Source organism: Tinamus guttatus, unplaced genomic scaffold, assembly GCF_059628265.1.
Source record: "Tinamus guttatus ecotype Peru unplaced genomic scaffold, ASM5962826v1 Tinamus_guttatus_pri_ptg000104l, whole genome shotgun sequence".
NCBI lineage: Eukaryota > Metazoa > Chordata > Aves > Tinamiformes > Tinamidae > Tinamus > Tinamus guttatus.
Window position 1 is genome coordinate 4,308,599 of NW_028288638.1, and position 27,408 is coordinate 4,336,006.

At 38.9% G+C, this 27,408-nt stretch overlaps 1 protein-coding gene across 1 annotated transcript in view; it reads left to right on the forward strand.

The window, feature by feature from the left end:
* Positions 1-6,210: 6,210 nt before the first annotated feature.
* Positions 6,211-27,408, forward strand: part of VPS41 (VPS41 subunit of HOPS complex) — a 94,752-nt gene continuing 73,554 nt past the window's right edge. Inside the window, exons 1-4 of the mRNA XM_088520862.1 lie at positions 6,211-6,274; positions 10,312-10,350; positions 23,314-23,421; positions 26,343-26,420. Of these exons, the coding sequence (XP_088376988.1) occupies positions 6,254-6,274; positions 10,312-10,350; positions 23,314-23,421; positions 26,343-26,420 (246 nt within the window). The 5' untranslated portion in view covers positions 6,211-6,253. The remainder of the gene's footprint in view (positions 6,275-10,311; positions 10,351-23,313; positions 23,422-26,342; positions 26,421-27,408) is intronic.

The following is a 27,408-nucleotide window of genomic DNA, read 5'->3' on the forward strand; positions in this document are numbered from 1 at the left end:
ACCTAGTCCTTTCTGTCGGACTTAGCACTACCCAGATGTCCTTTCCGTCGGACCTAGTTCTTTCCGTCAGACCCCTTGAGGACCCCCTCCCGATCCTACCTGCGGATCCCCCTGATCCGCTTCTCGTCTGTCTCCGAACAGCCTCGGGAACTCAATCGGTTGTCCGGTGCAGGCTGCCGTCGAAGGGAGTCGATCACCAAAAGCTATGGTGAGGCGCGTCATTGACTCCCCTCTGCTGTTCCCAGAAGGTGGAAGGATCCCGGACGAGCGCCTAGTTGTGCGGAAAATCTCGCTGTCAAGAACTGAATGTCCAAAAAGGAGACAGAGGAGTCCTAAAACTTTATTCGAATAAAGGGAGAGTCCACCGGGCATATCCCTGTGGGGTCTCTCAGATTGCTGGGGGACACATTTTTTATCCTTTTATCCTTTTATCCTAATTTCCCGACCGAGGGACGCCCTCTCCTTTTCCCCATTGACCAAGGTACTCAGAAGTTACAGCCTTCCCAGCCCGCCGACACCGAACTCCGGCCTCCCGCCATCTGTTCTCACCTGAGCTCACCGACTCCTTTGTCCCCCTTGCTGAAGAATGTGGGGGAATTGCCCTATTTCCCTCTTTGTAAAGGCCCCCATCTTGTTGCGGATGGCTCTTTTTGTCCCACTTGCTCATGGCTCCGCTCAGTCTCCCCTCCCTTTGTCCTGCCTCTTCAGGCAAACTGTGGAGAAATCCCCTTATTGATGAATACATAAACTCGAGCATTCCGCTCATAATGAATAACCAGCTAGGAAAATATATGTGTGATAGGTGAGAGCTGTTAAAGGAGTATCTAGGACTCCACAACAAAGACAAGAAAAATCAAAATGTCTTCATGGAAGTAGTGGAACTATTATATGTATACATCTATAGATTTTCCTTTTTCAAACAGAAAAATTCAGTGGCAAATATTTAACTTAAAGCTAGGGAAACAGAAAAAAAAATGAAGACAACAGTAGAAGAATTAAAGACATTAAAAAGTAATGTTTTAAGTCTATTAGGAATTGTAAAGAATTTTAAAAAGGAATGATAGAAAGAAATGGTAGAATTATTCTCAGTGCAAAACAAACAAATAAATAAATAAGTGGTCTGTATTTTGCATGAGTTTAATATCAGGTCATGTCCTGATGGACACAGTTTTGTAGGAAGGATGGTAATACACTGTATGTAGAACAGACAGCGGTCACAAAGAGGATGGGCAGAACACTGAGCATCTTTTATGAAAGACTACTTGGCATCTTTATATTTGATCTAACAAATGACAAGAAAGAAGTGACTTCATATTACGCTACAAGAACTCACATGGGGAACAGAAAGTTGATAATACAGGACCTCCAAGTTGCAGATCAAGGATGACATAACAGACATAATGAAGTGGTTCAAAATTAAAGTTAGATAAATTTAAAGTACAGGAAATGAAGAATTGTTATTCTAGTCTTGCTGTACTAGATCAAAGCAGCACACCTCAAAACTGGAGATTATAACAAACCAGTTTGAAACAGTCAAAATAAAGAAGAGAACTTCTAAAACTCACTGCCTCAGGAGACTGTGGAGACAAGCAGTGTCAGCAGGTTCCAAAGCCACAAGCTCATGAACAGCAGGTTAATTATCAGATAGTAAGAGTAGTAGTCAGGGATGGGCCTTTTAACATGCCTCGTTCCACACAGGCAGATGCTGAGGTGATGCAGGAGGATCAGAGCTTGGAAGTGGTCGGGCTTTTGTGCCCTCCCTAAAGACCATCTCTTATTGCTACAAATGGGGACCAAGCATTGGGCCAGCTGGATCATCCTTCTGACCCACTAACATGTTGCATTCCTTATTCTTTTGCTAGCAGCAAGTACAATTGCCTTGAAATGACATATCAAAGATGCAGTGTGTTCTATATAATTGGTAATGTTATGTCAAGGTTAAAACAGTTTTAGGAAGAATTGACACAAAGAAAAATTAATTCAGGCAAATCTGATGGCCCCTCTTAGGGAGGATTTCTGATTAAATCGCAATGCCATTCTGTCTGGCTTCATAAGCTGGAGATCTATGAAATTACCTTCAAGTATAATAATTTTCAGGTTCAGACTGGCTCCATGTTTCCCAGGCCCTTAATATTTTTGTCTATAGGTTTTTAAGAGGGTCTCCTCCTACCTCTTCCTTTATATATAGCCTCTGTTTACCTTAATAAAGGGATAGTTGTGCAGGCTTTATGTTGTTTACTGCTCTTCACTGTGCACTCTACCCTGCAGAAGAAGGTATCTTTAAACAAAGGTTGCCTGCAAATGGTGAGGGGAGGTGAAGAAAGAGGGCAGAGGGGGCACTGAAAAGGGAGTGTGGGTCAGAGGGAGAAAGAAGAAACTAAGGAAAATGTTATTCCTCGAGGAACTGAACATGATCGCAGTATAATTTTGAAAAGTCTTAAAATGCCAAGGAGCACAGAAAAACTATTTTAATGAATTTCTAATAATCTTTTGGATATTCTTATTGCTCTCATTTTTCATGAAAATGGCTGATAATGTAAACTTAATTTAAATGTATGGCAATGATGAGACATAGCAGCAAAGAGTACTTCTGTTTCTTACCTTTTTGGTGATAGGACAATTACACAGAAATAAATCTCACAGTTAGTGTGATGGCACTACATATTTAACAAAAAAAGTATTTTTTTATATTTGTTAAGGACAATCATACAAAGACTTACACATGAGCTTAGCATTATTAGCATAATTAGCCCCGCTGCCATATGCACAGGATACTGTAAAATCTATGTTTTTGTACTTGTGATTCATAATATCTCTCCCAGGAGTTCTATTAAAGAAATTACAGCAACCAGGAAGCAAAGCATCCCTGTATTTACAAGAGGTTTGCTTAATCTTGCTTCAAAACATTAAACCATATATATTTAATGTTCTGATTTATAATTGAAAGGGTTTTCATATTCGTTGTTCTGATACTACTTTCAAGAGGAAATGTCATAAAAGGGAAGTTAAAAATCAACTAAGAAGAAAAAAAGTAAACATTTGCAAAATAATATAATGCTAACAGGTGGAATATGATCCTTTAATAAGTGTGTGGAATTCCTGAACATATTCAAGGTTATATTCATGGAAGCTATGGTGCAAATTGAAAGTATGCTCACAAAAATAATTCTTTGATAGCAAGTGAAAAAAGAAAAGCCTTTGAAAGTTTCTCTCTATAAACAAACGAACAAGCAGGAAGAGGGAAGCCTTTGAACTTCCATTGTTCTGACAACAATATCAGCTATGTTTTATCTAGCATAGTGTCTTTAAATGCTATTAACTTCCAGGCTACACCATGTTTCTTTTACTGAGTAAGTAGTGGTGAGAGTGGAGAGAGATAGCCCAGCTGAATATTTTGTTGGATGAATCAGTCCTACTTGAAAGCAAGTGAGAGCTCTTGCAGCCTAGAATACAATAAGCTCTCCGGAATGGCATGGGTACTTGCTACTTGTTATCTTTCACAGTAGTCAGAAAGAAAGTACGGTAAAGTATGCAATAAAAATTCTATCAGTATTGGGAATCTGAATGTTGGTCAAGGTCCAAGTTTCAATGAAAATTGTGATTTCTGTGGCAAAAGCTAAACTAATAACTCCTGGCAGATTTTTGAATTTTGTAAAGCTGGAATTCTTGCATTCAAATATGGGGGCATCAGCATCCTTTTTTCAGAGCCCTGAAGAATTCCCATTAACTCGAAGCTCTACATTAACATAGGTACTATGAACACTGGAAGTACTGTGGTAAAGCCAAAATCTTTATTTCAGTCTTACTCAGTCCCCTATTTTCAGCGTGCTTGGTGAAACTATAAGAAACACATATTGTCAGACTATCAACCGGAATATGTCTGAGCCAAAACATTGCACCTAAACTTCAAAGCACTCCTAATCTGACTATTGGTCCCAAACATCTCTGCCTTGTCCATCTGACTTAATCAAAACTGCAGATCTATGTGCTGGCAGACAATGAATGATACTTTTTTTATTATTATTAGGGTAGAACATTCACTTCCCACAGGCAGTGCTGCATTTGCCACTCAGGCTGAACTATGCTGAAGCATTTTGTCTCCAAAGGGTCACTGGGATATTCTCAGGCAGGAGTTTGCAGGATGCCAAGTGCTTTGCAGGAGGCACTGAAAGGTTTTGAATCACTGCTACTCAATGGCTCTCAGCATTTCGGGGTTCTAGAGGGGCGTCAGAATCAGAGGCGGCCAACAAATTTCCCTGACACAGTGAAAATCTATAATCACGGCAGACTGAATTCATACCTTAAGTATATATGAGAAAAAAAAGGAAAAAAAAAAAAAGAAGTTTTTGCGTGAATCTGGCAGAAACAAGTAGCACATTGTACGTGAATCACATCGTTTATACCACTTACTCTGTGAGCAGTGAAAACAAGGACAGCTGTTCCTTGGCTGCTCTGGGGGTAACCAACGTAACCTGTTAGGTGTTATAATAGCAAAGTTTACAGGATCTGCCATCCTTTCCATTACCCTCTGTTTTTCTTGCCATCTATAAAGTCGGTTATTAATGTTCCTTATAGCTTAAAATATGCCACAAAATGTCTCAGTTTAGGAAAAACAGAAACAAAGAGGAAAAAGAAAAAAAAAAAAGTTTTCTCCTAAAAGTGGAAAAAAGCGTATCAAAGAAATTTCCTTTCCTAGACATCTACAGTCATCAAGTACCAGGTAAGATAGCTTGTACATTATATATTACATGACAAATCCTTGCTACATTGAGAGCAGTTGTGATTTTTTTATTGATTTCAACAGGACTTCGCTCCTCCAATACCTGGGAATCTACTTGTTGTTCCCAACAAAAATGCACTGATAGTAGGAGATACCTATTTGATCTCATACCTTTAGTAGCTCTCTTGGCCCCTTGAGCGCCTGTTTGCTCCCAGACAGCTCCTAGATTGAAGAAGCCAAGCTCTTTTTGGTCTTCTCCAACGACAGACCTTGAATTTCTGTGATCCTTTAAGCAGTCCTTTGCCCTCTTTCACTTTGCATTTTGCAAATGCAAATGCAAAAAAGTTTTGAGTAAAGGCAACTTGAGATTTACAGTTAGTCCCAGATGAAGTCTCAACAGTGTCTCCTACAACTGCAGCCAAAAATCTCCTTCTCTGTAGATATCCCTTGGTTTAAATAGCCAGGATTACATTTATATACTCCTTGGTCATGGTACCCTCACATGTCATAGATAGTATTAGATAGTATTTGGTATTAGATCAAAAAACGGAGGTTTTCTTGTCATTTCTAAATGCAATGTCTTCATGATAGTTGTATCTACATGTTCTTCTACTGACACCAACTGTTAACTCTGACAGTTCTCTCTCATCCCATGTGAACCTCACTGTCTGTTTTTAAAGGACACTCATCTCTCCTCAGTAGAAATTCTGCCTATTAGTTTCTAAATGCATGGCAATGATACAATGCATGATTTTCAAGTTCATACTACTACACACTGCAATTAACCTTCACTGGGTGTCCTCATGCACATCCTGTTCTAGGATAAGATTACTCCTTGGTTTCCAGAGCTGACATGCAGGTATTAAATTCTTGCCACTGGTCCAAGGGGTCTGGACTTGGTACATTAACTGCCGCTGTGCCTTATATATGGATACCTGCTTTGACAAAACCTGAATGGTTGAAAGCACTGCCGACTGGGGACCTTTTAGCTTTCGTCATATTTTTAAGGTAAAGAAAGAAAAGGAGAAAAAAAATAAAAAGCAATTTGAATACAAACAAGTCATGTAGATCTCAAGTGCAGGTGTGCTGCTCGACTGCAGCTCATCAGAGCCAACTCCACCGTTTACCATATCCGCCAGCTTGAGTCTTGCCAAAGCTGGCGCTTTTTTTGTGGGGGGGAAGCTGGAGCCGCCGGCACCGTGAGAATCTAGCTTAAAATAGGAGCTCTGCTTGCTCAAGTTAAAGGAGAGAGGAAGACGTGTCACCCTCGCGGCCCCGGCTCGCCTCTGCCCTGCCGGGGCAGCGATGCACAGCGCCGCCGCCAACGGCCGTTAACGGCCGCCAACGGCCCCGAGGGAGTCGCCGGCGGCGGGAGAGGCTCCTTCCCGCGCTGGCTTCGCCGCAGCCACGGCGGCGGAACGGCGATAAGGGCGGTGAGGCAGGCGAGAGGGAAAACCCGCCCCGAACTACAAGTCCCGGCGTGCCCGTGCCGCGCGCCGCCCTGACGCCCTGCTGACGGCCGCCGCGCGCGCCATGGCGGAAGCCGAGGAGAAGGTAGAGGCCGAGAGGCGGCTGCCCTGCGCCGCGGGCCTGGGGGGACTCGCAGGGCAGGGGGCGACGCGGGACGGGGTGCGCGGAGCGGGGGAGAGGGGCTCAGCGGCGCCTCTGGGCGGTTAACGGCCCCCCGCGGCCCGCCGGGTGCTGCATGTGTCCCTCTGCCCTGCCGACCCGGGCGTTATGAGGCCGCGGCGTAATAAATAATATTGTTTGATATTGTAATAAATAATAATGAAAAGAGCTCCAGGGGTCTGTGTGAAAGTTGGGAAGTCGGTGACTTTGAAACTGCGCTCGTGTTTGTGATTGTTACAGTGAAAAAAGTATTGAAGCAGTTCGGTATTGACATGTTCAGTCACATTTCAGCCTCAGAAAACTTTTATTTCCCCTTCTCCCCGCTTTAAAAATGAAACCTTTCTATATCTTACTCTCACCAAACTGTGAAACTGGTAGGGTGCCAGCATCGTCATTTCTTGCAAGTTTTGTTTGCATGTTAGAAGTCTACTCACATGGGAGCCTGAGCATCAAGGGCTCAGGTGCATGGGCAGGTTTGGGGATGCAGCTGGTGCCTGTGTAGAGCCTGGGTTAAGGAGCTGAGGGAAGGGAAGAGCCTGTTTAAAATGTCTGAGAAAATCATTATTGGAAAGCAATAACAAATATATTGTAAATTAGTCTCAACATCTAATACCTAATGTGGCTTCCACTTTTCCTCTTGCCATGGGTTTTGTTGGGCAGGGCTGGCTTCTCCTGGGGAGGCTTGGTTGTCAGATTCAACAAGTTTTTAAGTGTAGCAGCACTTAAAATAATTTCTGGGCTAATACCAACTCTGATAAAAATGTATTTTATTTAAGCAGATTAGAGCAGCCTTTGTCTTGCTCTCTTTGAACCATAGTATAGGAATTATCGTATTCATTTGTTTTGTACGTAGAGCATGCTTTACTCTACTGAAAGGGATCTATAAATTGTCTGCAGAGGTAAAGGGTGGCGCAGTTTCTTTGCAATCCAGGTTTTATGATGTTTTCCTTCCCAGCAGATTACAGGCCTAAAAAGGTAGTGGATAATCCTTTTGTGAAGGAGAGGAAAAGGCAAAGCTCCCTATCTGTCATACTGGAAAACTATTGTAGATTAATAACTTATTGAAAAATTATGTCCCGTCTTCTAAGTGAGTCATTATTATAGTCACAGGTTATCTTATATTTCTGTAGTTTTCTCATCTGTGTTCCCTTTTTCCATTCTTAGACTGCTTGAGCAATAGCACGTGCACATTTGCCAGCTGACTGAAGTGTACAGTAACACCACTGCTGATTTCCCCCTAGAGTCTGACAGACCTACCCATGACAGTTACGCCTATGTGATTTGGGATTCTGGTCACCTGCTAATCCCTGATGAGGGATTTCCTTTTCACAGTTACAAGGCTTCTAAAAAATAGCAGTGTGGGATAATCTTCTTGGTTGATGCATTTAAGTGGGGGAGGGAAGAATAGCAGAACTCCAGGGTAGTCATAAATGCAGTTTGCTACAGTAGTTTTACCTATGGGACAAAAATCTCTTGGTAGTACTTTCCTAGCATAGTGAGTTAGGACTTACTTTTCTAATGGTCTAGCAGTTGCTTATCTTAGCCCCTTCCGTTAAATTCTTGTCAAGGAACAAATATAGTTTATGCCTTTATTTTCCAAGCTAAAAGGGACTCCCTTTGAATTTTTGCATGTCACTCTCTTTAGTAGAGCATAAAGGTCACGAGGTATTCAAAATGTGCCTGTATACCTAACCTACAAAATGTACTGGATGCAATTACATTGGCTATACAGAGTATAGTAAGGAGGAATATGTCCCAGATTAAAAAATTGGGGGAGTTCACAGAAATTGGTTATGAGTTCATTTCTGGTGTGTCTAGATTTTGCACACTTAGATTTTTGCAAGTTGCTATTTATAAGGGTATCTTTAGAATGTATTGTAATCTCTCTTGCTTTGGTGACTCAGGAAGATGTAAAGATTGACTGGTATAACAGCAAGATGGCTGTTACTGCACTGTGTGTGTGTCGATCTCTCTGTGGTGTTATACAGTAATCTCACCTTGAAAAACTCTTGTCCCTCATTTTGCCCACATACATGTTTCCATGAAAAGCCAGAACAATTGGAAGCATGGGAAAAAATATAAGCGATGTAGCTGCGCTAGTTAGTCTCAAATGTACTAGCAGAAACATCCCTTGTGGTAAGGACTTATTTTGTTCAGGATTGCAGGTTAATGTTTTCTTTTAGCAAACAAAATTCTTATGTTGATACAGAATAAACTTGCTGTCAAGTTCCTTGTTTGTGTAGCGTGACTGGCACAGATGTTTAGGCAGAACTCCTGAAAAATTTGGAAATACCAAAATGATAGATCTCATAGTTTTTCTTTATAAACAAAAAGCCCCTCATAAAGGGCTGGTTAGGTATCTTGTGCTCTACAGAAATCAAGGACAGTTTTCCTGTTAGGAATTTGGTATTTTCATTGTCCTTGTATCTTGTTATACCTTGACCTATCGGCTGTGGTTTTTCTTGAGTAGAATTTGAGATGCACAAAAATTGTATGTAATAAATTCATTATGTTCCAAAGGGTAACAGCATCTTGTGAACAGAGACCTTGAGACAGACTGACAATCAGTCATAATTCTAAAGTCAAATCTTAGCTTGAATGAGTACTAGGGTTTTGCTGCATCTTCATCTTCCCCTGCCTCCCATACTGTCTTCTTGCCATTTCCGAAATCATCATGAATATGGACTATCCAGATAACCCTTCTTTGGGATGTGTTTCAGAGGTAGGCCTGATCCTCATAAAAAAAAAAAAGTATGGGAAACAGATGCCAGTAACTGTGGTAACACGTTATCCTGAGTTTCAAGTACAAAATAGAAAGATTACCTTTCTTTCCCCAACATGTATCTCTAATTAGTGTGGTGGTCATTAAAGGTGAAAGCGCAATGGAGACTTCTGCTTTCTGCCTTGAGGTTATAAAGAGGGGAAATAAACAGGTGCGACAAACTAAAGGTTACATTGCTTGTCAGTGCATTAATTTTTCTTCCCCTTTTGTTTCTCCTCATTGTTGGTAACTGTCTCTTTTTTGGCTTCTGTTGTGAAATTCTATACTTTTTTTACCTTATTGTCCAAATATTACTTTATGAGACTCAAAACACCACCTTCTGTCATGTCCATTCTTTGTTTATATCATGTGTTATTCTTAAAATGCTTACGTTCACTGTCAGCATATTAGTTATAACCTTTTATTGCTATTGATGATGATAAATACGTTAAGAAAAATCTTCATTTTGCTGACCTATTTGAAGAGGCATTACATCAGCAGATTTTACCAGTGGACAGATGAGAGATTAGCAGGAGCTAACATAATTGTTTTTTTGTAGTGCAGTAAGATTCATTGTCTTGCCAGAGAGGGATTTTAAAAGCATAGTTATGTACCTTATACAACTGTAGCTGTTGTAGACCAAGTGCCATTCTCTTGCCTTACATCAGGGGATAAGAAGAAAAAAGTTATTAAAGTTTCATTCTTGATGTATTTCTATGAAAAATGCTTTGAAATTAATTTATTTTGAGATAAGTCTATTGATAGTTGAACATCAAAGTTCATTTACTGATAACTTGAGAATGCCATTCTGCTTTGTGTGTCAAGGCTTAGGAAGCTGCTTTACAAACTCATTAACTATTTCTGGGGAGACAGAGAAACTTTCCCTGGACTTAACACTTGTTCGGATGATGCACTTTCCTTCTCTTTTAGAGTATCCAACAGTAGTATCGCACTCAACTGGTGCCACTGAGTGTCAGTGTGGCACTAGATTACAAGTGTAAGCACAAATTGGGTATGAATGTAGAGGATAATCATTTCTGACATGTTCAGAATCACTGTGAACCTCCGAGCAGCTCCTACTTTGTCTTCTGTCCCTTAATAATGGTTAAAAATGTACTTTAAATAGAGAATATTGCTTAGTTTTTCAAGTTATATATGTATTTACCTAATTTTCCTTTGTTTTTCTTTGTGTTGTTTTCAGGAAACCAGATCTGATGAAGAATCAACAGATGAATCTGAGGTAAGCTTCCTTAAAATACTTTATACCTGAATTGGCTTCAGTACTAGTCTTTTGTTGAGCTGGAGTGAAAAAATATTATTCCTTTAGGTTTGCTCTGGCAGCTACTTGTTTACAAGTTGTGCTTGTACTATAGTCGTGAATGTTAACCTTGTGTTAATGATTAAAAAGGAGCTGTGGTTTGCTATTAAAATGCTACTTTATATAAAAACATGTATAATGATCACCCAATTTTAATATAGTGAGTTATATTTGGAGAAAAATTCCACTGCATGCAGTTCTGATCAAATGAAAATTTAGTCGACACTGTAATTACATATGCACTAATACTATATTCAAGTAATTCCGGTGTTGTTGTTATCTTTACAGTCTGTGTTTAATCTTGATCTATTGAATGTCTGTTCTTGAGATGGCACTGTGCTAAAAACTTGCTTATGCTCCTGAGAAGTTTGCCTAACTTGCTGCAGGTTGCTGGAAGAAGTGGGGTAAGGAAAAAAAGGAAGGAAGTTGCAGGGAATTCCAGGATTTTCCCCAGGACAGCAGCCAAACCTAGCATGAAGGGACAACAAGAGATCTTGTGCCTGCTTGACTTTAGTTTGGTCTACAATGACAATGGGGAGGAAGAGGAGGAGGAGGCATTGAGTAGCTACAGTTGCGACTACCAAAAAGGACAGGAGATTACATTGACAAAAATAACAGTTTTCACGTGTTAAGTATTTGAATGAAAGTGGTTCCTTGTCTTTGGAAACTTTATCAGTCTTGCTAGCTAGAAAGCTTTCTTCACTTAAAGGCAAATATTCCCAGTTCGGATCTGGGCTCAAGCACTGAGCATGCAGAAATCGTGCAGAGATGGTGGCTTCAAAAATAATCTTTTATAAAAGATGGTGGCTGTGTTCCTTGTGGGATAACCCCCTCTCCCTCCTGCCTTTCTTGGAGTCTGTTGCTTCACTATACTGGTTCGCTAGGGCATTCCTCATAAGAAGCAGAGATTCTACTTCTGGCAGAAGGCTGCTGTGTGGAACAGCTGCTTTGACCAGTGTTTTCTTCTCAGCATGAGAGGGTTTTGATTTTTCAGCTGCAGAATTGCACTGCAGCTGAAAGTGATGTGCCTGGACTCTGTGATGTGAAGTGCACATCCGCAGTGAGTGTGCAGGTGCTCAGCAATACATAGAGTAGCACTCTCTCAAGAGTTGACATTCACAAAATAGTGAATACAGCCATTTCCCTGTCAAATTGCTTATTCTTTAAAGACTATTGCAAGATAACTTTTTTTGGAAATGGTGTTTTAATAGTATCTCAACACTTCAGCACTGTGCAAGTACATGTTGACATGGGAAATGGTCAAAGATGCATTGCAGGGGATTTTGTCTGTTATTTGTTTTGTTTTACAGGTAATTTTTGTTTGTTTTTAGCCTCTGAAAAAATAAGTATCGTGCAGTTTTTTGGAGAAATTCAAGTTTTAAAAATTTCAACAAGTCCCTTGGTTTAAGCTGATATCTAGTTTTGATATTACTTCCACATGTAAAGAGATGTGAAAAGAAAATGTTAATATTGAGAGTGTAGATGTCAGATCTAAAACACAATCCAGGGAGAACACTTGCCATGAGTCATCTTTGAATAGTCCAGTTGGTAGTGTTTTGACCTGTACACCTGGCTTGACTAATGCTACTTTGAAACTGTGTTTAAAAAGTGCTTAAAGAAAGTATGTAAACATTAAAATTGTGGAAATGCTTCAATAACTCCCTGAACTCTTTCTAGCAATCATTCAGATAAAGTTAAGAAAAACCCAAAATAATTGTAAAAACACACATTGTTGTCAGTGATTCTTTGTATTATTTAAAGTATAGACAGGGGTAAGATTGAACTGAAGGCTTCACTCTTTCCTCCAGTAATCATGAAATTGTATCATTTCTATTGGGTGGCTCACAGTTTAGGTAAATAGGGATGGATTTTATGGTTAAAGTACTGGAATCTTGGATTCTAATCCTTGCAAACTCTGTCCTGGTGTATTCCTCAATAAAATATCCATGAAACAGATTTTGTAGTCTTCTGACTGAAGAAGCATTATGTTTGTGTATGCAATTGATCTTGCACTGAAGAAATACTTTTCATAAAATTAAAAATAATTATTCTTTTCAGAAATAGCATTACATGGATCTCCAAGTTATGTTATTGAAAGTTTGTCTAGTATGGAGGAAGATAGTTATTCATAGTTATTCAAAAATATGAATGTGTCCTTGGGAGAAATAAATATATATTAAAAAAAACCACACACACATCAAAGAAAAACACTCAATTTTGAATTAAGAGGTATGGCTGTACCTAAAAAATCAAACTGTGATTCTTCTTGGTTGAGCAAGAGCAAATCCTTTAGTTTTGTTCATTTATGAGCTCTAAACAAGTAACATGCTAATCCAGACTTGGTACCTGCTTGATTTGTTTTGGATGGCCTGTTCTTTTGCAAGTGCCGGGGTACTCATTTGCACAAACTCGATGGTGGAGCTTTAGAAGAGGTCTCAGATGTGAGAATCTGCAAAAAATATTTTCTTGAGTGTGCATCAGCTGAGAGCCCTTCATTGCAAGTTTGGTTCCTACTCTTGGTTCCCCTTGAGTTTGTGTGTTTAATGCTTCCCAGCTGTTTAAATCAGAAGTGTAAAAGCAGAAACATTAATTAGCAGTTGTGGTACATGTGTTTGTATACAAAGCAGACCTTTCAACAGAGAGATAGTAGTAGTTATTTGTATCAAGATTTATGGGCATGTAACACATCTTTCTTGGTACTACTGTAGAATCTAAACTTTCCCTTCATATTATAATAATGCATATAAAATATAAGAAGTTTTTGCAAATAGACTATTTATTCTACCATGATATGGTGAGAAACCATTATATCTGAACTTGTATTTTAATTCTCAAGAGAAAAACATACATGGTTTTCTAAGTATTTCCACTTCCTTCTGAAAGTGCAGTCTTTTTTGTATCTTCTTTTTTTGTTTGTTTTTAATTGCATTTATGAAGTATATTTGTTTTCCCTCTCCCTTCAGTGACTAGTCATCAAACATGGGATCTCACCCTGAGCAAGTTTGTTTAGCTGAAAAGTCTTCGTACAATGTGGTTTCATTGGTTTATTTAATTTTATTTTTCAGCACCTGGAGCTTCATGTTTGGACTGTCACATTTGATGAGACCTTAAAAATAGACAACAAAGTAATCTGACTTTTGGCTGTTCATAAACTGTGGAGGAAAAGAAGTCTGAATAAACTATGTATAGCCTGAATCCGCATTTCTGTTTTCAAATTATTTTTCTTTCCTGCAATGTGTCTATTTTTGTAAAATCTTTTTACAGTTGAACTGTTTTCTGCCAGGTAGTTACTTCTTTCCTCTTGCTAGCTCACTAGCAAAAGATTATGTTAATGGATGTATTAATAAATAGTTAAAAAGCTAGAGATCTTCTTGGCTTTAAAATACAGGATAGTGATAGTATAGAAGCATCCCCAGCAGCATGTATTGCGGAATCCACCCGTGAATCGCTTGCCTCCCTGAAGACAGGAGCTGCTTTTGTGTCTATTAATTCAAAAGAAAGCTTATTAAAAATCCCACTTGAACCTCCCTGAAGTTTATCTCTCTGAACCTCTGTGCTGTTTGGCATTGTGCAACTGGAGTGTCTTGATTTACTAAGCCAGTGTATTGTAGCTATACAGTGTCTTGTAGCAATACAAGAAGAGTCACAACTCATTTTGAGACATTGTTATGAAATCTGGGGAGGTCAGGTGAATGCTATTTTTTGTCTTCACTGTAAATAAAGTGCACAAAACATTTCCATTCAGATATACATATATGCTCTTATCAGTACAGATTACACTGCATCCTGGAAAAGGGCTGGTCAGCATAAGTTCAGTAGCAGGTATTTTGCATGTTCTAGGTGAATGCCTTGAACGATGCCTCCAAGGATCTTCCACAGCTTCAGGTTTCATGTACAGGTTAATTTTTTGCTCTGCCCCTTTCTAGCCCCCGGCATCCCATTACAGAAGGGAGCACCAGGCTGCTACCTCGGAGAAGTATGGAGAAAATATCAAACTCCACTGATACGTGTAAGCTACTGGCTCTTAATCAGATGTAGTTGAAAAGGGAATCAAGTGAGGAATGATGAGGGAATCGAGGCTTTCTGCTCAAGTGTGGTTATTTATTAAAATTTTCTGCTGCTTTTTAATTTGCTCTTGCGGCTTTGAATAGATTGTCTTTGGTCCAGTACTTATTTGCCTAGCAGGGAGGACCTTTTCAAGAGCAAGTCTCAATGGAATCACAAAATTAGTGCTAAGTCTTGGAATGGTGGGAGTGGTTCCACTGACCTTTTTTTTGTACAATGCTGCCGTGCTTGTTTGTATTGGCCTATCTTAAAGACAGATTTATTTTATGCTGTTTTTAAAATCTTTTTTTTTTTTAGTCAGAATCAAAATACAAAAAAGTTATCTTAAAAGATGTATCTCTCTAGAAGTGTTTCTTGCTGTGTGTTTGCATTCCAGCACTTGCATTTTTGCTTCTCTCAGTGTTATATTTTCTGGCCCATTCTCTGATATTCAGTCATTGCTACCCTTGTGAAAGGGATATGTACGGTCATTTAGTATATTCCTTATTTCTTTTTAAGACTGTATTAATATATTCTAGGAGAATTTGTAGAGAGGTGCTGTAGAAATTCTTTGTCAATCCTTTGTCAAATGGTCAAGTGACTAGTATATCTCAATGAGGATATTTTAGGATATTCTAGACATACTATTTGAGTGTATCTGAATGAAATATTCTAAGCTCTTTTAATTCTTTAAGATTTCAAAAACTGTGATCTGAGCATGAGCCATGTTCAGAAATACATAAACCTGAAAAGGAGGCAACTAAAAAAATCTGGATGTTGTGTGTTTGTGTTTTTTTACTTATTTTTTATTTTTTCTTTAATGCACTACAGATCCTAGTTTTGTAGGTTGGGTCTATATTAGGTCAAAGCAATTAAATCATTTCAAGTAAATAAAGCATCTGTTGGAAAAGGCCTCCTGTCATACTTTATTTCCATCAAAATGTACTCTTAACATGGGGTGTTGAGCACTGGGCTGGAAGAGGTGAGCAGTTTTGTGGCTGATAGCTTTAGAAGGGGCATCACCATTGCAATAATGGAAAAAAAGAAAAGAATTAAAAGTAGATTTGGACTGTACCTCAGAGCTGAACCTGCTACCCTCTGTCTCCAGGTTGACCTTTGACAAGTTGTTTCATTTCATCCTATCTCCTGTCCATACTGTTAAGTATCTCTACACAAGCATGCCATTTTTGTCTTCTAAGTGTTTTGAAGATAGAAAAAGGGAAGAGTTGGGGGGAATACTCAGGAAGCATATTGCTTCACATACCTGAATAGTCTGAAGAGAGATTGCTTCCTCCCGTGTGGCTTTAGGTGAAATTGGCCTTTTGAATGAGGATGGAAGGAGAAGATACACAAATTCCAAATAGAAAGTTATCCTTGTTCTTAATGAGAAAGAGGATTATGGAAATAATTTATCAATTTGAGTTCGTAGGATGAGCATGGTAAATTATTTATTGAAGTTTAAATGGAATCTTTGCATACCTTAATTTGAAAAACAAGTTTGCAATGACTAGTAACTAACATTATGATACACATCGTTAGAGGATTGACTTGCAGGAAAAATGGATCATGCTTGTGTTCTTTGTGTTCGTGGGTTTTTTCCTTTGTTTGTTTGTTTTCTCTGATGGTTTTGAGGGAAAATTAGATGTTTCATTTAATGAGCTATTAATATTAACCAGAAGTGCCCATGCAGTCTGTGTGTCATGGAATACATAAAAGGTAATAGTGTTGTTCTACGTGTTGCATAAATGCAATTGCACAGCTACTATGTTAACAGAGTATGCAGATACAGCCTTTCAGATCCTAAATCCCTTGATATGGGGAAAGGCACATTGGTTATTTTCCATCTTGCTCTTCCACTGTAGTGAGCAAATGAAAGTAACTTTAAAAAATACTCCTCCTGAAACTGCACTGTAGGGCATTCATACGCAGTACATCACAAGGTGGCAACTGGACTGCCCAAATAGTGTTCTCAGAGGAAACAAATGTTTGCTGAAGTTTGCTTACTCGGCAAAAGGAAAGTACGAGTAGAAATGTGGAGTTTCTTTGGGATTTGCAATTGATAGGGCTGGACTGATAGTGTGCTCTTGAACACTGAAGTGAAATGTTTCCAAGGGTTCTTTGCCTTGCCAAAACTGCCAGTGAGCTAAAACACATTGAAGGCAGTTGGAGTGAAATCAAGTCATACTGTATGGACTTTTATTTATTTTTTCAGTGAGCCATTTATGATTATTGTTCCTGACCAGAGTTGCCATCTCTCTGCTATTGCTGCTTCACAATTTGACCAATCTCCATCTCCTTCCCACTTGTGAAGAAGTGAATCTTCCATTGATGTTTTGCCAATACAGTGCAACTGTTATCCTACAAGGATTTGGAGAAGAAATAGTACTCTCTGCCTTGTCTTTCATACTCTGGATGCAGCCTATTTTAATACAGATTCACAGGCAACCCTATCATCGTAATGCCTTGCTCCTGGTGTATATCTACATTTTCCAAAAGAGGTGCCAGGATTAAATAAATCCTTGCAAAAGGTGCATGTGGAGAACAGAAAACTGCTGTGCAGAATTTTAACATCCTAACACATCCCAATTTTACAGCCAAATATTAGAAGGTTTTGGTGATTTGTTTCTCAAAGAATCATAAAGGAACTGCATGGGGGCTTACTTCCTTCATTTCCTTTTTTGGGAAAAACGAAACATGAAAGCTCCCCTGCCAGGCCTAGGCAGGAGCGTGCCCCAGAGTGTGCAGTGGCTGTGCTGCTTTGGAAGCCTTTTGAGGGGTAAGGAACAGTGTGCTGGAGGCACGCTGAAACATGCTGAAATCGCAGCCAGGAGTCGTGGCTGGCAGGGTTTGAAGTGTTTAACAGAAGGCAGGAGGTTATCTGCAGAGGCCAAAGCAGCGCCCGTTTGGTTGGGCAGGGCTAGGTTGTATTTTTCGTCTTGTTCATGAGGGTTCAGGACTCTGCTCTCATAAAAGTGGTAGGTGAGAACCAGCCTTAAAGTACCAGCTTTGGATAGCAGGAGCGTAGGAGGCATTGAGGAGGGTTTGTAAGGCAGGCCACCCTCTTTTTCAAGGCCACAAGTTCAGGGAAACGTAACAGTGTGTTCATTTGGCTCTCAAGTGTGATGGAGTCAAGAAAACTTTCCGATGACCGTTTTTTTTCTCCGTAAAGCTTGCAGCGCAGAAGCCTACCTGGCCGGGTCAGAGCCGGCCCGCTCCCCGTGTTCCCTGCCTGCCGCCTGCCTCGGGCTGCGCTCGGCCAAGGGAAGCAGCAGGTGCGTGACTGCTCTGCGACGGCTGCCTGTCCCTAGCCTGCGCGAGCCATAGGAACGTATGTCTGTCTTTTGGGGACCTCATTTATTTATTTTTCCCTAGTGTGGCACCCTTTCACTCCCAGGTTGGGGTTGAAATAATATTTATAAAATAGTAGTAGGAAGAATTGATCCTGTCTCTAAACTCTGTAGAGAGTCAGTGGTTGAATCAGTGGAGATTCTGTTTTGTGTGTTTCCTTCAATTGGTTTCTCTCCTGGTTGTGCCATTTTCCAAGCTACACATCATCATGACAGGAAGAACCAGTTCTTTCCTTTTTCTTTGGCATTGCAAGATCAAGATGAGACCAGTTGTTGTACTTGCGGTTTTGCTAGTACTTCAGACCAGGTTGAAAAACTAGCTTATCATTCTAGGTGAAAGGGTCTAAGTGAAAAACTAGTTTACAGTTTATCAGTTTTAATTATTAAAGTACAAAAATGTATAAAATCTCTGTGCTTTAGCCTACAGTTGTTAGGAGCTCTTGCTGTTGAAAACCAGTAAATAACCAAGTCAGCCCCCTGATTAAGACATCATTTCTACAGAAAAGAGCAGGTAGAGGTGGTTGTGCTTTGGATCAAGTCAAGAATTTGAGCTGGGTTTGGCTGTAAGATAATGGATTACAGTGGTGACTGAGTTCTGTGAGGTATTGGGTTGCATTTTGCACTCTGTATATATGTGAAGGAGTTAAGTACACCTGTGGAGAGTGTTCTGAGTCTAGAAATCTTATTTTCTACAATTGTTAAAATTATTTTTAGTTAAATTCTTGTAGTAGGTAGAGCTACCTTTAGCCAAAGCACGGAAGATGTGTTTATTCATTTCTGAATAATTGAAGCTGCTGTTGTGAACCTTTAAGTTATTAAAATAAATGGAATTGTTTGGTTCTACTTGAAATTTTCACATAATTCTGAAACTAATAATTCTGGAAGTGTAACAGCTTCAATTCTTTCTTCTGTGCAGTGGTGATGACTGCTTTAAAATTTCCTGGCTTCTCCAGAGGGTCTCCATGAATATGGCCTGCATTTAAGTGTCAAGAAGAGTTAGTCTTACAAATTAGGAAGTAGCCTCTTCTCACTCTTAAACAAAAGTATGGTCTTTGCTCTTCAGCAGCATTCATTTTGTTTTTTAATGAGTTTCTAGAATGTCTCTTTAACTATTCAGATGCATAGCCTCAGAGCAATTGCAGCTCTAAACTGGCAGAAAATGAGCCAATTTAACATTTATTTTTTATAATTTCTGAAGTCAGGAGGAATTTGAAAGGAAGTGTGAGATTCAAAAATGAAAATAAACTCTTTTTTATTATTATTATTTTTCTTCTTCAGGGTATGCTTTTTTAAGAAGAGACATGTTGCCAAGGGCCTTGCAGCCCTTGTAGTATATGAAGTAGGATGTGTGTGTGATTCCTTTCAAATCACCTTAATGCTTAGATTATATGTATCTTTCTACCTGACTTTAAGTGTTTTCCAGAGTGAAAGTTAAAAGTGCTATCAGTGCCAGGACGACCACCTACAGTAACAGGAATTCTGCCTGGAAGTGAGTGGAAGATGGTACAGCACAGATGAAGGGCACTTGTCTTATAATGATATGCACTGTTTATTTCCATGAAGGCTTTGGAGAATATGAAGCACAAATGATTTAGGAAGGATGACACTTTGCTGTCAATGTCATAATTAGAGTATCTGTAATCCACAGAGCATGTAGTTCATGCGATGGACTGTCCTGTGGGCAGATCCTCCTCTGTAGGCACAAACATGCATTAATGGAAGAACTCAAGGAATTGCCCACAGGTTTGTTCTGGAAATTTTCTTTGTGAGGATCCATTTCAAATTTTATTTCTTATTTTTTGCCTACTAGGGATACCACTGGGGTTGTTCCTCCAGGCAGAGCTGGAAAACAGAAGGATAACAGCTGATGCGAGTTGCACACTTTAATTTAGAAAAGCAGAGTAGCTTCTCTCATGGTTGAAGTGTCCTTTCCAGAGATAACTGGCACATCTGTAGCTGTCCTCAGTTTCTTAATTCAGCCTCTGAAGAAGGGTTTCATGCTTAGGTACTAGGCACAGAAAGAGGAATTTGATTTATTTGGCACTGGAAAGTGTAAGAGTTCTTAGTGGGAAAGAGTTCATGTTGGTCTTACTAGCTAATTATAATACATCTTTCCATTAGAAGTTCCCTTTCAATAGGATATGCTTATGAATACCTCAGGAAAGGTCTTTACAGCATTTTTTGAGCATTTTTTGCTGTTGCCTTTCAGCACTAAAAGGCAAATAGAAAAATAAATAGAAGTTGAGTTCCAAAGTAGCTTTTCTGTCTTTGGAAAAATGTTGTGGTTTATTTTAAAATGAACCAAGGCAGCCCAAAATGAACCCCTCAGCTCTGGACATCTTCTGCCTTTCAGAACCTAAACCTGCCCTTGTGGAGTGCTTTAAAAAAGTGTGTGGAATATGGGGTTTTTGTTTGCTTGTTTTTGCCTGCTTCTTTTTCCTTTCCATGTATTTGACAAGAATTTCAAAACTTGGTGTTGTGTTTTTTTGGCAGGGTTATGTTTTCTTTTTAATGGCAGAAAACATGGAAGATGTGTTAAGTGGTAGTAGGAGAAGCCATACCTAGAGATTTATTTTCAAATGTTTAGAATCCTCTCAGATGGGTCTTTAATTAGAATAGCCAAACACTTAGCGAAAATCCATGTTAGTTGAGAAATTGATTTTTTTCCTCCTCTTCCACCCCCCCCCCTTTTTTTTAAAAAAAAAAAAAAAAAAGGAAAGCTGTGAATTTTCTCGTTTGGGGTAAATGTCACTCTGTTTATGTCTTAGCTTTGCTGCAAGTCAGGACTGTGCTATTCCTCTAGGTTGTCATAGAAACGCGGCCAACTGTCATCTCAACTCAGTCTGCTGATGGTTTTATTTGTAGGTTTGCAGGATTATTAAAATTTAACAAAAATTATTGATTTGCTTTTTATTAACGCTGGCTTGTGTTTACTTCAGAAGTTCAGGCTGCTGTAGAAGCTTTCCCTGGTAGAAAAATACCTTAAAATGATTAAACGTTGATATTCAGGATAAGAGAGCATCAAATGAACTTAATATATGAGCTAGAGTCTGTAGCAAAAGGGAAATCTTGTGTTTTTGCAAATCATTTTTTCTTTGTTTACAGCAAAGCCCCCTTTCCCCGCCCTGCCACCCTTTTCCAATTCACCTTTTTGCTTGCCTTTTACTTAACATAAGATACCTGTCAAGAAAGTGTGAAGTGGATACATAGTCTTGCCTAATATTGGAAGTTTTCATTTTATTTACTTTTTCTTGAAGCCTGGCAGAATGCTTCGGTGCACTGACTCTTGAAAGTGTATATGTTTGTTGTATATGCGTGTGCAGGAAAAATTGTTTGGTTTTCAGTCATAAATAAGACGGCCAAAACTTATTTTCAGTAACTTTATCTAATGGTCCATGGATGAATGCTTTTATGCAAAATACTCAAGAGATTAGAATTAACTTTTCACATTGGTTGCACATTTGATGTCCAGACTTCAGCAACATGTGGGATCTTAGAAAGACTAGATGACTGGAGTTCAATTTTCACTTTTACGGATTATTCAAAGATCACCCATGCATTTCAAGTATAATCTTTGTAAGAGATGTATGAAAGGCAGTAATGTATTAATTGCCGTAAATAAACATATGCCCTTACCTCCCTCCTTTCATCATGTGTGCTTTTTTTTCTCTTGCCTTTCCCTCAATCCTGTAGTCACTTATTAAGGATGTGTAGGCACAAGTAATTTGGGTGATTTATATACTGCCCTGTAATTTGACATTGTCATTCTGTCTAGTAACAACTTTGTGCAGTGTTAGATTTACTGAATAAAATTGTTTCTTGGTGGACACTTTGACACCTCACTTCAGACAACTACGTCATGGATTGCTGACATCCCTATATTAATGTAATTTGTATTCTGCCACAAAATTCTCAAATAACACTTTAAAACATCCTCTGTTTGCGGCATTTGTATAAAATAAATGCATGGCAATAAATACTGATTTTTTTTTTCATAGCTCCATAGCACTTTTTTGTTTTTTAATGGAAGCATGTATGTATTAACATGGGTGATAGTAGAATGTGCCACAAGATTGAACCTGGGGAAGACTTGCTTTAGTACTCCAAAGGCAATTTAAATAAAATAGTTTATTCTTAAGCTATCTCTTTTCACTTTACTGAATTTCTTCTTTTGAGATCCCTAACCACAGCAAAATGTGGCGCAAACACAATGCTGCTGCTCCGGCCTGGCACTGTGTGTTTTTATATGTGGTTTTTATGCCCGGAATTGGAAAGCAGAGTTTGATGAGCAAAATAGGAGCTCCTCTACTTGCACTGGCATTTTCCAGTTGCTTCGGAATGCAGTGTTTTATGTGGGAAATACACTCCGTGGTGGCTTGTTCATTAGAGCCAGCAACACGTGCAGAGGTTGGTTACTGGGGGTATAGTTTCCCAGTGAGGAGAAGGTGAGGGGTGTACTTAGTTTGGGGTGTATTTATGCATGGGTAGTATGAGCTGAAGCTCGTGCAGTCCCTTTGTGGCGTTGTATTTCCGCAGGTGTTGCCGTGCAGAGCGCTATTTCGCACCTGAAGCTTATTCCTCCCAGAAAGGGAGCACGCGGGGCTGGTGGAGCAAGTTTGCTCCTCCTGCTGCCCCGCACAGGCTCCTCACTGCTTGCGCGGTGCCGCTCAGCGGGTCTCTCCTGCATGTCTGAGTAGTGATACTTAGACACAGTACTTACAGTCGTAATGCCCTAGCAGGCTGGAAAGGAAGAAGAAAGGGAAGCTTAGGTATTTATTTATCAGGAAAAGTTCCTAAACATGTAGTAGATGGGGTAGGTGATCCATAGGAATAAGCCATATCCTGCTTCATTTTTTGCCCAGTTTTGCAACAACATATTTATACTTTCTAATTTTTTTAACATGAACTCATCGGCATGTTTTATACAATTAACTTATTTCTAGTGGTGGTTCTTATTTTTGCCCACAGCATTTTGTGTCTGCCCTTCCTACAGAGGTGCACCATCTCGTAAAGGTTTTGAAGTTTCTTGTAACCTGCATGCTTCTGCTTAAACGTGGCTATAGTGACATCTTTTATTTTATCATTGTCAACTTTTCCATAACCATCCCTTTTATATTTTTTTCTTTCAGATTGTGAATGACTAACTTTATTTAACTAAGTACACGTATACATCTTTTTTGTCCCTGCTTTTTAGAAACAAACTAAACGCTTCCTATAACAGAGCTGAATAGATAGGCTGTTTTACAGTCTTTGGTGGCATCCGGAACTTTGGAATAAAAAGAGAAATCAACAACCAAAAAATGCAACCCTGCAATGATACAAATGTGAAAGTTTGACTTTCAGCTGTAGTGGCCGTTGTTAAGAAATAACCACGCTCCATCTTCAGCTGAAGTTGCGTGATGGTTTGCGGTTATCTTTTAATTCCTTTAAATTTTAAAAACAAAATTTAAACCTTTCTTTTCTCTCCCTTTTTCTTAAACCCCTGAAAATGTAGGAAGATGAAAGTGAAGAAGAGCCAAAGCTGAAGTACGAGCGGCTTTCTAATGGAGTGACTGAAATTCTCCAGAAAGATGCAGCCAGCTGCATGACAGTGCATGAAAAGGTACCATATGACTGTGGGGCAGGACAGAACTTGTATGTGTTTTTACACGTTTTTTTGTATGTGTACTTACAACATACCTATATTTTTCTCTGTGAAAGTTTTGCTAAACTCAGGGAAGTGGTGCAAGCCAACAGTAATATAAACAAAACTTGGGGTAAAACTGTGTAGAAGCAGATCATGCTATCTAGGTTAGAATGTGAGGTGAGAATTCAAGATGCAGTGATTTGTAACACGGGGTATTTTTATAAGCTACTGGGAAGGTATCGCTAGGTTTTAATTAGGGACAGTATTAACTAGAATTGGCATACAGTCGCAATTTTTCTTTATTCAGAAAATAAATTTGCATATACAGAATGTTTGTACAGCCTGAATCATTGAAGACAGACTGGATCATGCCAGGGGCCGGCTTCAGATGTATTTCTATTAATACAGTATGAAAAAAAAGTAGTTACAGTATATGTGTGTATGCACTTGCGTGTGTGTTTGTCATGCACTTCTCTGCTCCCCTGTCCTGGGTCAGTATGTTAAGACCCAGAGAGGGAAAACCAGCAAACTCTAAAAATGCTGGTAACATTTGAGACAAACAAGAGAATGAAAGCCAGAAAGTAATAAATGATGCAAAATAAAGAAATTTGGAGTTACGCAGAATTGTTCTTTTATGCTTGCAGTCAAGAAACTGCAGCTGCTTTTTTAGTGGTTTAAACAATTGCTTTTCTCTTATCTTTTTTTTTGAATTTTGAAGAACACCTTAACATATTGAGGAATGCTGAAAAACATTTTAAAGTGTCAGAGTTAATGATATATCAAGCAGCTACTAGGCGAATTATGTAAAACAGCAGTTATTTTCTGAATGCACACTTTTTCACAGCTGATCTCGATAGCTCCTTCACAATTATTGTTGAGAGAACCATCTCTTGGTTCACTGTATTTTTAGATTGACTTGTGCTGTTTCTCTTACTCAGACTGTTGGCATGGCTCAAGAGGCCTTAAGATGAAGCTTGTATTTTAACTGTATTGGTGAAAATAACAAGTCTGTGTAAAATATGTTTGGCAACTTAGAATTAAACAGGTGTTTTGAGAATTTGCAGATATGTTCCTGTTCTGTGACCTGTTTGTGTTACTTTTTCTCCTCAGGCTCAACTAAATTTTGGAGGTCAAGAGATAAACAGGATTTTTCTATAAAGAAGGGTACAGATGCCGCCTTAACTATAGTGTTACAAAGACTGACAATACAGGAAAGCTTTTCTAAGTATCCAAACACTTTAGCTTTCCAGCAAACCAGATACACTATTTATGAGAAAGATCGATATTGTAAGAAGCTAGGTACTGGAGTCTTTTAGGAATAGGGCTCTTACACAACAGAGAACTTAAAAATAAAGGAGCGTTATAGGTGTTTGAAGTTTTTTTTCCCCTATTTTAGCAAGAAAATCCCTGCTAAAGCATCATCATTATCAAAATTACATAGTACTACTGAAAGTACACATGTGAATGTAGCAGTTCTGACTTTTCTGGGAATTCTGAAAATCTGGCTTCTGTATACAGACTAATTTCCCCCCAGATTTTTTTTTTTTTTCTTTTCAGTGCTAAAGCATCATATTTTCACCAGGCTTGCTGTCTGCACTGGATGACTAATCGTCATGGCACCTGGTGCATTCAAGCAGGCCTGTGCAGTGGAATAGTCATACCTAGTTATGTCTGCACACCTGATGTTTTATTAACCAGTATTGATTTTTTTACCCGGGGGACTTTTTTCTTCCTGAAAAAAGGCAACCTTGCAGGAGAGAAAGGCATTGCAAGGGATGAATTTCTAATGAACCCCTTCTTTCCTTTTTTTGACTCCTTTTAATGTAGCTTCATATTTTAAGTGCCTGAACTGAAATTTCATTTTAAGCAATTCCATTTTGATAAATCCTTTTAAACCTTGACTTTCTGTAAGGTTATTTTTTAAAGATTGTGCTGCCTGACTGACACGCTTAGTAGTGCCTGTAAATTTGAGCATTTCATTATAGGTTGCAATGAAGCATGCTCACATGCAGTGAAATACAGAGAATTGAAGAGCCTAGATTATTTGAGTAATGCTGAGAGGAAGGAGGGGGGAAATAAAAAGAAACCTGTGTCATAAATCAAGTAGTACCAAACTTCTTCCTTTCCTGCTTAGCTGTAGCTCACATGGTTCAATTAGCAGCAGCCTTTCTCAGGATCAGTTGCCACCGCCTTTGTATTGGAATAAGTTTGTACATGCATTTGTGTGGAGATTCATTTGTTTTTAGGGCCAAACTCCTGATTTAAAGGAAAAATGGATGAGGTTTGCAACTGTTCAATGTAGGAATGTTACAGCACATGAAGGAAAGCAAACCTGAGAGCTGATCCATGTGCCCAAATGCACTGTCAAAGACCATTCCATAATTCAGCAGCGCTTTAGTGGTGGCCTACAACAGGCTGGTTGCATGTGCTTGAATGTTTTGTTTTTTTATGTCAGTGGTGACGGAGAATTGAAAATAACTCCCCTCCAGAAAACCATTATGATTTAAACAAAGCTGTGGAAAGGACCTTAAAACTACTTCAGGTCCGTGTTAGTCCTTGCTTTCACGCTGCATTTTTAATTTGCTGCCACAGTCCATCAGGCAATGTGTACAGACTGCAGACACGCCATTAGTTGTCACTAGATGAGGATCCTCATGACTCATTCTGACAGCTAACTTGCACTATCACAGTAATATGAGCTCAAAGCCCTGTTTTATTCTTTAGGTTAATCTAAAATAAGCTTTTCTTCTGTAGAGTATTTTCTTCCAGGATGCTGCTAATCGTTAATTTGGTAAACATCCTGGAGTTGCTGTTGTTGTTAATCTGGTAAACATCACTTAATGTTGCTGTTGTTTTGGTTGTGGTGTTTTGTGTTTAACTGTTTGTTTCTTTTACAGTTTTTGGCACTGGGAACCCATTATGGCAAGGTTTATTTACTTGATGTCCAAGGGAACATCACGCAGAAGTTTGATGTTGTAAGTATGGCACTATTTCAAATAAATCTACTAGGATGTAAAAACACTGTGATGTACTAAGTAATAAATAAATTTATGCTCTTGCTATACCTAAAATCTTACTAATGCATTTCATGAGTTCCTTCCCTGTGATGCAAGAGACAATGTATAGTCCTTGGAAAAAGAAATGGTACTGAATGGTTTTGTGATGAACTCGTCTCAGATTACATATAATAAACCTGGATCATGAAGACAGAATAGGAAATACATATTTATGATTATAAAAGGCTATTATTAATTTTGTGCTCTAGAGGGTCATGACTTCCATAAGGTATAAGCCTGTTCATTAGGTGACTGTTGTCAATTGTTAGTGTATGTACTATCATCTTATCTAGTTGCCACAAGTAATTGAAAATTGATTGATTGCCTTGCTGGTTCAGTTTATCTACTACAAATATATAACACTAATATTTTATGTGAATGTTTTGAAGCTTGAACTCTTAAGGGGTTGTATTGATTGAAGGAAAAAAGGCAGACTTTTTTTCTTATTGTGGTTCCTGGTATTAGAGGATAAATGAAAGGGTAAACTTAAAGCTCAGTTCTAGAGTACTAAATACTGCTTTTAATTGTGTTCTAGAGTACTAAATACTGCTTTTAATTGTGGAGCCTGAGAATTTTTTTTTTAAATACTGCTTTTAATTGTGTTCTAGAGTACTAAATACTGCTTTTAATTGTGGAGCCTGAGAATTTTTTTTTTTTTTTTGCCTTTTCCCTCGCATCTCTGGCATTGTCACAAAACCTAGTGGCCAGGCATCATTTTTTCATAGCAGTGTCAGCACTTGTCTGAGTATCCATCACAAGATGTTGGCATGTTTGCAAAGAGAACGTATGTTCTAAAGCTGACGCAGCTAGCTGCATGTGAGGGGTGAAAGGTTTTGTTTATATTTTTGAAAAATCTAATTACACAGTTGTTGTGCAAGGAGGAGAAAAACTCTCAGCCAAAACCCAG